The sequence below is a fragment of the Cetorhinus maximus genome, chromosome 32 (genome assembly GCF_964194155.1).
Source record: "Cetorhinus maximus chromosome 32, sCetMax3.hap1.1, whole genome shotgun sequence".
NCBI lineage: Eukaryota > Metazoa > Chordata > Chondrichthyes > Lamniformes > Cetorhinidae > Cetorhinus > Cetorhinus maximus.
In genome coordinates this window covers 18,871,203-18,885,247 of record NC_135910.1, presented here as the reverse complement: position 1 = coordinate 18,885,247, position 14,045 = coordinate 18,871,203, and the positions used below count along the sequence as shown (strand labels likewise).

Sequence of the window (14,045 nt, the reverse complement as noted above, 5' to 3'; positions counted from 1 at the left end):
TGGTCTCTAACTCTTTATTCTTGACATTGGCTGCCCTCTGGTACCTCACACCCTCTCCATGTTGCCTGGACTGTATTGGGGAAGGCTGTTAATTATGGAGATTGTCAGACCTTGCTGGGGATTGCTGAAGAGTGATGACAGCATAGGTTGATTTTCGTAAATATGCATTTAGGCTATTATGTGCAGTTTTAACCATCCTGCCCTCAAAAAAAAGCATTCCATGGGCTTGCAGAAAGAGGGACCAGGGTCTCTGGTGCTTGGAGGATAAAAATAGGCTGAAATGGGCTTTTAGCCAGTTGATAAATTGTGTTTTATAATTATTGGCTCCTTTTGAAAAAGGCCTGGATATATGGTTTTGAAAGCCATTGCAGGTATTCCAGTAAGTGCAAACAGGGTGGCCCACAGAAACTGTTACATGCATCTTGAGGAGCAGGCAGAATAGTATTAATTGTACCTGCACAATCTCCTCTTTTTCATCACAATGTGTTGAAAACAAAATTCTTTTCTCTGTCAACTCTTTTGACTTGTTATTTCACAGGAGCCCCAAACTGTACACACTTCCCTTAATCTTCCATTTCTTCATGAAATACTTTTTAAAACATAAGCAGCTAATCACTGCTTCCTAAACAAAAACAGAAACAGAAATACCTGGAAAAACTCAGCAGGTCTGGCAGCATCGGCAGAGAAGAGCACAGTTGCCGTTTCGAGTCCTCATGACCCTTCAACAGAACACATGAGGACTCGAAACGTCAACTGTGCTCTTCTCCGCCGATGCTGCCAGACCTGCTGAGTTTTTCCAGGTATTTGTGTTTCTGTTTTTGTTTTGGATTTTCAGCATCCGCAGTTCTTTGCTTTAATCATTGCTTCCTAATGGATATCATTTTCTCTCATAATACCTTTAGCTTAGCTCACTCAATAATAGCCTTGTCCCTTGTTTTCTCGAGTTCCTGATGTCTTCCTGGTAGAGAGCAGGTTAAGGGCAGGTGACCTTGTACATTGCTACACTGTGCAGTAGACTCTGTGACAGTGGATATTTTGTAGGTGAGGGTGAGAGAATAGGAATGTTTTTTGGCTGATCGTAAAAGTTATTCCTGAGAAGACTTTAATCTGCTTCTATTTCTTGTTTTCTGCAGTTTGCACTCAGCTGCTGGTGTCCAGACCAGATGAAGAAAATATAAGCTCTTACTTGCAGCTCCTAGAGAAGTGCCTGGCTCATGAGGTGGGTACTTGCGTATTATAAATGGGGATTGCCATTCCATGGTAATGATATATCCTTGCTACATACATCCCTTTCCAGTTGCTGGAGCTGTTTTCCACTGGATTGAACAATTCTTCTGAAAGAGGAAGAGACTCTAGGGTCTGAATGGCTTACTCCTGTTCCCATGTTCCATTCTGAACCCAAATTACACCGCAGTGGTCTAATTAGAATCTGAAAAGTAAAAAAGACTTGATCCCATATCTAATTTTTTTTTTCAACCCTACCCCCTCTTGGGGAACCAAAGAACTTGCCTTTATATTGCATCTTCCAGAACATCCCGAAGCCCCAGTCACAATTGTTTCAACGCAGAAGGAAGCCATGCAGCCCATTGTGTCTGCACTGGCTCACCAAATGAGCAACTCGCCTAGTGCCATTCCCCGCCTTCATCCATAACCCTGCACATTGTTCCTTTTCTGATAACAGTCTAATTCCCTTTTGAATGCTTTAATTGAATCTACCTCCACCATACTCTCAGGCAGCTCCAGACCCTAACCACTTGCTATGTGAAAAAGTTTTTCCCCATATTACTTTTGCTTCTTTTAATAATTACTTTAAATCTGTGCCCCCTCATTCTTAATCCTTCCACGAGTGGGAACAGTTTCTCCCTATCTACTCTGTCCAGACCCCTCATGATCTTGAACACCTCTATCAAATCTCCCCTCAACCACCTTATCTCTAAGGAAATCAATACTAACTTCTCCAATTTATCTTGATGACAGAAGTTCCTCATCCCTGGAACCATTCTTCACATCTTTCCCAAGGTGCAACACCCAGATCTGGCTGCAATACTCTAGCTGAAGCTGAACTAGTGACACATACATATTCAACATAACCCCCTTGCTGTTTTACTTTGATCCTATTAATAAAGCCCTATTAACTTGCAGTGAATAAATTCGTTCTGAAATATAATCACTTGCTTGTCAATGGCAGCCAGTTAGCAAGCTGCAAGGTCCCACAAGCTGCAATAAAATAAATAGCCAGATTATTTGTTTTTGATTGAGAAAGAGTTGTTGGCCTGGACACCAGGAGAACTCCCCACTTTTCTTTGGATAATGTCTTCTAAGCTTTTACATCCACTTGAACTGGTAGATAGGGCTTTAATGCTTCATTCAGCAGCACAGCCTCAATGCTTGCAACTGAAGTGCCGGCTTGGAATTGTTATAATGGGGCTTGATGCCATAACCATCCAACTGAAAAGTGAGAATGCTGCCAGTAAACTAATCTGGCACATGCAGACATGAGAGTTGCTGGAGTATGGTCTCTAGGTACGAAGGACTCTGCAGTGTTTCACCCAACCGGCCATTCCTTGTGAATCAGGTTAGACTTTAGATGGGTCACAGCCAACTCACACCTGTCCTCACCAGTGTCCACATTCACACTTTCTAGTGAGTCACTGTAATAGTCATCAGGAGCAGAAACCCCAGGTGACCTGTTTATTTTTTTTATAACTAGCCCAAAAATGCTGGTGCAAATTGTCAGCCCACTGGACCGCATGCTGAGGTCTGTTTATTCACTATATACAGGACTTTCTCTTTGAAAAATTCTGATTTGCATCGTTGTTGTTGTCTGACCCGAGTGTGATGAAACAACAAAACATGGCTTGAACTGATTAATGTGATGTGGCAAATTCCGAATTGTTGATTTAATGCAGTTTGTTCACACCTGCCAATTGTTACTCGGGAGTTACGTTTGTTCATTCTGTTTCTATAAAAAAGTACACTTTTTAAATGCCCTCCACCCCACCCCTGCTGCACCCTTCCAAAGGAAGTACTTTCTGGATAAGTTCTCCGCCCTCCTCCCCTTCCTAATTTTTCTCTGTTCTTCCTGACGCCTTGTAACGGAGAGGAATAGGTATGTTGTTCCCGGCCACTAGTTGCCCATAGGTACCAGTCATTGCTTTGGAATGGTGTTCTCATCGTGATCGGAGAGAGCGTAATTCACCAGCGCTCAACCCCTTGCAACGATTTCTACCCTGCAAATTAAATGCTGATGCTATTAGCACCAACACAAAATGTGACCACCTTTAACTGGATACTTTTCCTGATGTGCATGCACAATAGCACTGCCCTGCTTCAAATATTACACCAGAATGCGAACAATACATATTCTGTTATATAAGGAGCAACGAAATGAAGCTATCTGGAATCCTGAATGATTTTCACCTCTTAAATAAGTGGCAGGGAAATTGTAAAAACTATATCTACTGGTTGTGGATCACATTTATGTGAAATTGATTTCAGGCATTTACTGAAACACAGAAGAAAAGACTCTTCTCGTGGAAGCAGCAAGTGTTTAAGCTGCTGAGGTCTTTTCCTAGAAAGGCCTTGCTGGAGATGCCAGGTGTTCGCCAGAGAAGGTGAGTTTTCTGTGTCATTAATGTGATATGGCCAGGGTGTAATTCCCTGTGCTGGAAATCTGAAATAAAAGCTTCACAGCACGGCCTGCACCATCTGGAACATTGTCAATATTTTGGGAGGAGGCCCATTTGACAGCTTTCGCTTCTGGTGAAATATTAGGCCCTTTTTAAAATTAGATTCTTGCACATCTGCTTTGCATTTCTAGAAATTTATGCCACCATGGGTCACTATGTTTGACTTCCCTTCATGTGCATACTCTTTCTCCTCTGCCCCAGACTGCTGTGGCTCGCCAATCTGTGCTGCCTCTTTCTATTTCATCTCTCCCACCTGTTCCCTTTTTGCAGCTTTCATTCCAGGAAGCGAATAACAAAGGTAGAAAAACAGTTAGAATAACAGCGAGGAGTAGCTGCAGTGGGAATTGAGGGGAAACAGACTGGTTGGGAAAATCAAAGCTGAGAAGTTATTGAGCTTCCAAGATCTCCAAATGTTCATTCAAAAAATATGAAGTGCTGTTTAAGGAGCCAGCAGATTTTGGGTGTGGGGGCATGTGTGTGGTGGGGGTACAGCATGGAGAAGCTCCAAGCTCTCCCTAAAGGGCTATGGATAGCTAACTGGACCTGATAAATGGGGCTAGTGCTGAGATGTGGGGCCTCCCTGCAAGCTAAGATGGCCTGGGTGGAACCTATGACCATGCATGTGCCACCCAGTTAGCCTACCTACATGCTTTCTTCACATTGGACCTTGCCCCGGCTAAGCAAAATGTACAGGGGTGCAATATTGTGCTCCAGAGTGAAAACATACTCTGGATCAAGACTTAGGATTAGTGTGGTAGATAGATTTCGGAGAAATTGCAATGTGAATGGAAAGTTATGGTTTTTTTTATTGGAATTTCATTTGTTAATTGTCAATCTGTTTAAGGGATGAGGAACTGTCATGTTGCAGAAAATATTGTTGAAATATACTTGTGACTGAAATAATCAGAAATAATATAATATAGTTCTGGGAGCTAATTTGTGCCCGAGGTGCAATTTGGGGATCTGATTGGTTGTTGACACTCTGATCTGATTGAAGGGACAGCGGATCCTGGTTCCGTGATCCGGTTGAAGAAATTGCACACGACGTTGAAAAGATTGTTAATCGTAGTGTAGTTCTGGCACAAACCCTGAACTCACCACTGTTGAGCCGTGCAGTGTGCTTTTAGTTTAGCTGCTTTTGTTTTGGACTTTAATTCTGATCCTGGCATATCTGAGGCGACTGAACACGAGACGCCAACTCCCTGACACTGGATTTCTCAGAATGCAGTTTTAAAAACACGAGTGTAAAATACCCCATATGCACAGCAAGTAAGTGTGATCAGAACAGGGAGACTAGTGGGGTGTAGTGAAAAGTGAGTTCATGCCATCTATTCGTACAGTTTTTTGCAGCAAGTTTTAAACTCTGCACTGAAAACTTGATAGCAAAGCCCCTGAGCAAAGAAAGCGGAAGTGTAGCCACTGTATTTAGTCATTCACCTGTAGGGTTTATCATGTACTGGACACTGCAGAATGTTGGTTTTTGAACACCGAACATGCTAGTAATCAAACACTTTGTTGCAGCAAGCTGAATTTGTAGCACTGCAGAAGCACAGGTGGATATGTGCCAATTGTCAGGCTTTAAACCTGTGCATCCCTGTCACACCCATGCCATTCATTATCTGATGGTTGTCAAGGAAGATGAATACTAGAGTTTCAGTTACTATATATAGATTGTTGGCAATGAGTAACAAAGGATGTATTCAATTGTGATTTTTATCAGCATCAGCAGAACTCCTGAGTTTTAATTACTGCATTAAACTCCCTGTCATCCTATTTATTATCAATAAAATGTACAGTGTAAGCCACTTGTAGCAGATTTATCTGTGCCAACTTGATTTATCTAGAGTGTCTCCTAACCAAAATAAATCAGTTCATGGTATGTGGAAATAGAAAACCAGCAGTGTGCCCTGTCTTTTCAATTTCAGTATTGTACAGTGATTGGCAATCAGGAGTGCATAACATGCAGTGGGGAAACTCTCCTACGAAATATGGGATTTCACAGTTTCTACATATATGGGTTGCTTTTTGTTTAAAGCAAACCAGTGCTGGAAAATGCCTTTCTAACCCTGAGACTAATGCAGGTAATATTCGTGTGTCAGAACCAACCAATAATGTGCGCACTATTTTTAATTGATTTGGTTCAGATGGGCTCCATTTGTCCTAATTACTCGAAAGTCCATACATATCATCCCTACGATAATTAGAGTGTACTGTGTAAGAAAGAAAATAGACAGACTTGCATTTATGTAGTGCCTTTTATAACCTCAGAATTACACACAGTGCATTACAGTCAAAGTGTAGTCACTGTCGTGACATAGGAAATGTGACGACAGATTTGCGCACGGCTAAGGACCCAGAATAATGTGAAAGTGACTATATAATGTGTTAGTTAGTAATATTGGTCAAGGGATAAATATTTGACAAGACACCAGTGTGAGCTCACCTCTTCATTTGAATAGTGGCATGGGATCTTTTATATCCAGCGAAGGGAATGGGCTGGGTCTCATTCATGGGCATAAGTAAAATAGAAAAGGACACCTGTTGGCCCAGCAGGAATCAACAGCTTCAGGAGAAGAGAAATGGTTAATAGTGTATTGGTGTTTCCTGTCCTCTGGTTTATACTGGAATTCATAAAATCTATTTTTCTTTTCTTTCCAGCTGGGGTTTCAGTCAGTCCAGTTCGCTTCCCACAGCCGGTTCTGTGGTTGGCGGGCTAGGCAGACGAGGCCAGCGGCCATTCCAGGTGCCTCCGCGGGGTCTGTCTGCAAACCGCATGGGTCTGATTGGCACTTCTGCTAATCTGGGTGGTGTTTCTCCAAGGCATACGCTTAATCCATTGACAAGCCAAGGCAGGCAGGTTAGTACATGTGGCCTGTGGTACAAGTGCAAGAGAACAGAAAGTTTGGAAGATGTTTTATTCAGCATTTTAATGAAAGCACCTTCAGAAGCGGATAACTGGAGAATGGAGAATGCAGCATTGTTTCCTGTATCCTGACTTCAACTCCAACCTGGGCTGATAGGATAAACCTCATCTCTTTCTTGGCTGCATCCCTGAAATGAGATTGGGCAATTTCTCTGCAGCTCTAGTGGGTGCGGGGCATGAAATGGCAGCATTGGACAGATTTGGCAGAATGTTGTTACGAGAAATGCACCGTTGCAATATCACACTGTTTGTTGGCGGGGAGTCTGAAATGTTGATGCCCTACTCTCCAGCAGTGACATCCTTCACTGTAAAATTTTTTTAAAAATTAAATATAAATTGATATTTGGAATTTTGTGGTCTGCTGCCCCTCTCATGTAAAATGACAAGAGTGGCAGGCTTTTGGCAATGCTGGTGTTCATACTGTTTCCAAACTGCTGCTCCTGTACCGGCCCACATTCATGCATTCAGTGTACCTCCATTTGCCAGCTTTGGCATAAACCAAGTGATGGGCATAATGCAATAAAATTTTACGTTTTGTTGTATCAATGAATTGAGGGAATTATGGCCTTCATACCCTTTTTCAGTATTCTGGAAGAAAAAGCAAGAATTCAGAAAAAACCGCTGTTCCTTTTTAAACTAAACTTTGAAAGTGCTGTATTGCTGATGTGTGGTGGGGAACATGAATTTAGGTTCTATTTTTAACGGTTGAGTGTGCTGTGTTCAACCTTGCCCTTCTCTTCATTGTTCAGCCACTTTATGTCTGCCCAGCCTCATCCGCCCTTCTCTGGCGCCTTGCATTTCCCAGTTGCTCGGTGTCACAGTTTTATCCTCCTAATGCAAGTGGGCCATCAAAAGGGGGGATTTGTTACTCTGGCTTTTCTTGATTTGAGCTGTGTTTTATAGTGACCAATGGAAGATGAGGGGTGAGTGAACCTGTCATTTATTACTATGGATAGGGTGTTATCTTCCACTCTCCCTTCTCGGGACTCAATTTGCAGCAAATTTAAAATAAAAATCAAAAAATCCCAAGATGTGCAGCTGGTGCCTCTCTTTAGAAAGTGGATATGAACATTGAGTGAAAATTGCATCCAGTATGGTCTAGTGTAGCTATTTTTATTCGTTCAGGGTATGTGGGCATCACTAACAAAGCCAGCATTTATTCCCCATACCTATGCAGCTGAGTGACTTGCTAAGCCAATTCAGAGGGCAATTAAGAGTCACCCATATTGCTGCAGATCTGGAGTCACAAATAGGCCAGTCTGGGAAATGGGTTTCCTTCCAGAAAAAACATTAGTGAATTTAGTTGTTGGGGAGGTATACAACAATCCAGTGCGTTCACTGACCCCATTCCGGATTTCATTTTTATTCATCCATGGGATGTGGCCGTCGCTGGCTGGGCCAGCATTTATTGCCCATCCCTAATTACCCTTGAAGGTGGTGAGCTGCTTTCTTGAACTGCTGGAGTCCATGTGGTGTAGATAAACCCACAGTGCTGTTAGGGAGAGTTCCAGGTTTTTGACTCAGACAGTGAAGGAACGGCGATGTATTTCCAAATCAGGATGGTGTGCGGCTTGTTTAGCCAAATTGAAATTCCCGAGCTGTGTGTTTGGATTTGAACGAGCCTCCACAACGTCAGTCCAGTGATAAAACCACAATACCGTACCACCATATAGGGTGCTGCAATAGGTCCCTGTGCCCTTTGGTTAGGAAAGAGAAAAGCAGCCAGTTTTCCTGCCCTGACCGCTATTCAGCAATCTCTGGTGGAAAGTGTGGACATTGGGCAAGGAAGGATCAAGGTTAAAAGCAAAAAACTGCGGATGCTGGAAATCCAAAACAAAAACAAAAATACCTGGAAAAACTCAGCAGGTCTCTCAGCATCTGCAGAGAGGAGCACAGTTAATGTTTCAGGTCCGTATCACTCTTCAACAGAAATAAGGGAAAATAGAAAAGAAGTAAAATATAAGCTGGTTTAAGGTGGGGGTGGAACAGGTAGAGCTGGATAGAGGGCCAGTAATAGGTGGAGGTAACCAAACGATGTCATAGACAAAAGGACAAAGAGGTGTTGAAGCTGGTGATATTATCTAAGGAATGTACTAATACGTGACATTAAGGTAGAAAGCAGGACAAGCAAGGTACAGATAGCCCTTGTGGGGGTGGGGTGGGGGGGAAGGGGTCGAAATAGGCTAAAAGGCAGAGATAAAACAATGGATGGAAATACTTTTTAAAATAATGGAAATAGGTGGGAAAAGAAAAATCTATATAAATTATTGGAAAAAAGGGGGATCGGAAAGTGGGTGGGGATGGAGGAGAGAGTTCATGATCTAAAATTGTTGAACTCAATACTCAGTCCAGAAGGCTTTAAAGTACCTAGTCGGAAGATGAGGTGCTGTTCCTCCAGTTTGTATTGAGCTTCACTGGAACAATGCAGCAGGCCAAGGACGGACATGTGGGCATGAGAGCAGGGTGGAGTGTTGAAATGGCAAGCGACAGGGACGTCTGGGTCATGCTTGCGGTCAGACCGAAGGTGTTCAGCAAAGCAGTCACCCAGTCTGTGTTTGGTGTCTCCAATGTAGAGGTAACTGCATTGGGAGCAGCGAATGCAGTAGACTAAATTGAGGGAAGTGCAAATGAAATGCTGTTTCACTTGAAAGGAGTGTTTAGGCCCTTGGACTGTGAGGACAGGGGAAGTAAAGGGGCAGGTTTTCCACCCACGGTGGTTGACAGGGCCCTCAACTGTGTCCGGCCCATCTCCCGTGCATCCGCCCTCACACCTTCCTCTCCCTCCCAGAATCATGATGGGGTCCCACTTGTCCTCACTTATCACCCCACCAGCCTCCGCATTCAAAGGATCATCCTCCGCCATTTCCGCCAACTCCAGCATGATGCCACCACCAAACACATCTTCCCTTCACCACCCCCCCCCCCTCCGGCGGCATTCCGCAGGGATCGTTCCCTCCGGGACACCCTGGTCCACTCCTCCATCACCCCTTGCACTTCCACCCCCTCCCACGGCACCTTCCCATGCAACTGCAGAAGGTGCAACACCTGCCCCTTTACTTCCCCTCTCCTCACCATCCAAGGGCCCAAACACTCCTTTCAAGTGAAACAGCATTTCGCTTGCACTTCCCTCAATTTAGTCTACTGCATTCGCTGCTCCCAATGGTTTTCCTCTACATTGGAGAGACCAAACGCAGACTGGGTGACCACTTTGCAGAACACCTGCGGTCTGTCCGCAAGCATGACCCAGACCTCCCTGTCGCTTGCCATTTCAACACTCCACCCTGCTCTCATGCCCACATGTCCGTCCTTGGCCTGCAGCATTGTTCCAGTGAAGCTCAACGCAAACTGGAGGAACAGCATCTCATCTTCCGACTAGGCACTTTACAGCCTTCCGGACTGAATATTGAGTTCAACAATTTTAGATCATGAACTCTCTCCTCCATCCCCACCCCCTTTCCAATCCCCCCTTTTTTCCAATAATTTATATAGGTTTTTCTTTTCACACCTATTTCCATCCATTGTTTTATCTCTGCCTTTTAGCCTATTTCGATCCCTTTCTCTCCCCCCCCCCCCCAACTAGGGCTAGTACCTTTATTTTCACATTCCTTAGATAATATCACCAGCTTCAACACCTCTTTGTCCTTTTGCCTATGACATCTTTTGGTTATCTCCACCTATCACTGGTCCTCTATCCAGCTCTACCTATCCCACCACGCTCTCCCCCACCGCCCAAACCAGCTTTTATATTTCACCTCTTTTCTATTTTTCCTTAGTTCTGTTGAAGAGTCATACAGACTCGAAATGTTAACTGTGTTCCTCTCTGCAGATGCTATCAGACCTGCTGAGTTTTTCCAAGGATCAAGGTGAGTTGTGTTGCCCTTCAAAATGTGCTTGTCTGCCAGCACCAGCTGTCGTTTCTTGCACTGGAGAATTGGTACTTGAATGAAGTACCAAAGAGCTGGCAATGCCAGTGGGATAATAGTCCATGTGTCAACACCTTCAGCAAAGAGGGAGGAAGAAACAACACCAACCAAACTCTCAATAACAACTTCATTATTGTATTATCTAACTGAGGATGGTAGAAGGGAGAATGGACCTTGGCCATTTTTCATCTAACAATTCTTAATGTTCCTAGTATTAAAAAGAGGAAAATAAATCAAACTAAAGCACACCGCCTGTAAGATTGATATGTTTTCCTTTCCTTCCTGCAGAACCTATGGTTTGCGAACCCAGGTGGCAGTAATAGCATGCCAAGTCAAAGTCGCAGCTCAGTGCAGCGGACATACTCACTACCTGTGCACACCTCCCCACAAGCCATCCTGATGTTCCAGCAGCCAGGTTTGTCCTGTTTTGGCTCCAAATAATTTCCTCCATCAACCCGAAATGGTTCAGTTTTCCCCTTCAGAGTGGGAAGGTTTGCTATGATAGTAATGAGATGTCTTGCAAGCCAATTACAAGTTTTGAGTGTTTTCCCCTTGCTTATTACTGACTTAACCAGTTGAAGTGCCTGAAAATAATCCTTGCTATTTTTACTGACAGTATGGAAGAAACTGAGGGATGCTGGAAATATTTTAATCCCGACCACTGGGCAATCCTCTGAGTTTAAGTTGCGCTGAGAGCTTTCCTTTTCCTTTCAACCCTCCAGCGTTACTTGGCGTAGTGAATAAATGAATAAATGTTCTGTATGTTGTGACACAGACACACAAGGTTCCTAATCTGTGCTGAAAAAGCTCACCTTGAAGGGGGAGAATTTGCAGAGCTAAGGCAATGGGCTCATTGAATAGCTCTTTAAAAGACTGGGTACAGGTGCAATCGGCCAAATGGCCAAATCGCTCTGATTTATGTTGAGTATTGGGATTGATCTCGAACCTTTAAATTTGAATGTGTGGAAAGGTCGGTGAGAGGAGAGAAATTAATGAGGGTCCCTGCTCGTAATCACTATCCAGTGACCCCTGCTAGAAAGCATGCGCCTGCAGAAGATGAATGTGAACATGATCGGACAGCTCTGGTGTCCTTATTAGATAGCATTAGCCGGCTGCTCATTATGTTCATACATGAAGGGACTGTAGAATTGAGAGGGAATGTGGCGGATGGGGTGCCCTTTCCCTCTCCCTCCCACCCCCACCACAAACCCTGATTGTCAGGAGAATGCCCATTAATTGTCTATTGAGGGGCTGTATGCCATGTGCGGTAAAAATTGGCAGATTCTCGGCACTGGGAGGTGGCTGATTGACATTGAGTTCTAACCAGGTTTCTGAAATGGCTGTGACAGAGCTGACCCAGCTTTCCTGCCATTGAATGGGGCCATCACCATGGCCACTATGTTCAGCCTGCAGAATGGATACTGAAGAGCTCCTAATACCAGTGGAAGCAAATGTTAGCAGCATTAAGCATCTTTTGAGGAGAGCGGAAGAAGCTACTCAGGGACAGAAGGGCTTTGCATTTTGTCACGTGTCCCAAACAGAAAGTTTACTGAAGCTTTGTGCTGTTTTAACAGAATGTCAAGTGCCAGTGACAGAACCGGAGATTAATACCAGACTGGAATCTCTGTGTCTCAGTATGACCGAGCACGCCTTAGGAGGTAAGCAAATACAGTCATGGATTACACAGTTGAATTTTAGTGACTAGAATATTTATGAAGCGAGGTTTCTCTCCAATTCAGAGTAAGAAAATTCAGTATTATAAGTGGAAAATATGTAGGGGAGGAAGGCAGGTTCCTGCAGTGGACTAATGTTGATTCACCTCTCTTTGGAATAAATTCCACCAAAATGGGAACCCCCTCTGTTTGTTGATCATTCTATGAGAAACTTTTACAAAACATCTGGCGAATGTATTTTATCCATTACCCTGTTTGGGTAAGACCATGCCTCCGTACCTCACTTGAGAACATTCTTCACCTTGGTGCGATGAGGAGGGTCACCTCTGAGCCTCGTCAGTCCTCCCATGCCACTCATGCTCAACCAGGAATCATTTGATGATCAACAGAAATATTACTGGATAACTTTCTTATTCCTGCCTCTAGACACACATGCTGTTGGGCAATAGAATAGTCCCTCCTTTTCTACCCCTTAAGTCAGTGCAGACCATGAACCTTGAGCGTCTCCTGATCCCTTAGCAAAGGACCCCTTATGCCCCCACCTCAATGAATTTTGAGCTTGGCGTGATGCTCAGCTTTCCTTCCATTGCCTTTGTACCCACTTGCCCACTTCTTTGGCCAGAAGTCTTCCTCACACAATGAACCCTTTTACCCACCTCCAATATTCTCCCATCAACTCAACCCCTTCCTCTGGCCTCTTACCTTCTCTAGATCTTTTCATTGAGAACTGCTGGTGTGACTTCAACAGTCTGAATTTCTCTGCTCCCCCACCCACTCCATCTGAACTTGCTGCACTGTTCTTTTGGGTCAATCCCCAGCATTGTCGCCATTCCTCCAACAAGGGGTGGTGTCATTGCTGTTTGGCAAACTGACCTCTACTTTGCAGAAGCCGAACTCTAACTCTCCAACACTTCCTCCTCCTGGACCATGACCCCACCAGTGAACATCGAGCCATCATCTCCAGTACTGATACTGATCTCATCTCCTCTGGAGACCTTTCCACCACAGCCTCTGACCTCAAATGGCCAACCCTGAACAGCTTGCTTCCCGAGATCCACAAACAGAACTTTCCTGGTAGGCCTATCGTTTCAGCCTGTTTTGTCCCATTGCATTGATCTCTTCCCATCAATATTTTCCCCCCTTGTCTAATAACTTCATGCCTACATTTGTGACTTTTCCAATACCTTCCATCACTTTAAAGTTTCCAATTTCTTCACCATGGACTTCCAATCCCTCTACATTTCCATCTCCCCACCAGGAATGTCTGAGGGGTCTCCACATCTTCCTCGAATGGAGACCTAACCGTTCTCCATCCACGACCAACCCCCTCTAGCTGGCTGAACTTGTTCTCACATTGAACAAATTCTCCTTTGTTTCCGCTCACTTTTTCCAAAGAAAGGGTGTTGCTGTTGGAGCTCCTGAGAGTCCTAACTATGCCTGCCTAGTTGTGGGATATATGGAATATTCCATGTCTCAGTCCTACTCAGGCCCCCCCCTTACTACTTTTTCCCATACATTAATAATGATAATATCAGTGTAATTCCCTGCTCTTGCCCTGAAATGGAAAATTTTATCAATTTTGCTTCCAATTTCCACCCTTCTCTCACATGGCCCATCTCCAACTCTTCCCTTCCTTTCCTTGATCTCTCCATCTCAATTTCTGGGAATTGGTTATTAACAGATATAGTCCACTGATTCCCACAGCTACCTTGAGTACACTTCCTCACACTCAGTTTCCTGCCAGGACTCTTCAGTTCTCCTAGTTTCTCAGTCTCCATTGCATCTGTTCTGATGAAACAGCATTTTATACCAGTGCTTCCAGTATGTCTTCCTTTTC

General features: G+C 44.1%; 1 protein-coding gene across 4 annotated transcripts in view; it reads left to right on the top strand.

Annotated features, from left to right (window-relative positions):
• Window positions 1–14,045, top strand: part of samd4b (sterile alpha motif domain containing 4B) — an 82,506-nt gene that overhangs the window by 57,116 nt on the left and 11,345 nt on the right. For all 4 annotated transcript variants that reach the window (XR_013573912.1, XM_078533199.1, XM_078533200.1 and 1 more), the window contains 5 exons: window positions 1,134–1,219; window positions 3,499–3,614; window positions 6,348–6,546; window positions 10,824–10,950; window positions 12,110–12,193. Coding sequence is in view for 3 of the 4 variants with exons in the window: in XM_078533199.1 (XP_078389325.1) it covers window positions 1,134–1,219; window positions 3,499–3,614; window positions 6,348–6,546; window positions 10,824–10,950; window positions 12,110–12,193 (612 nt within the window). In the remaining variant the exon portion in view is untranslated. The remainder of the gene's footprint in view (window positions 1–1,133; window positions 1,220–3,498; window positions 3,615–6,347; window positions 6,547–10,823; window positions 10,951–12,109; window positions 12,194–14,045) is intronic.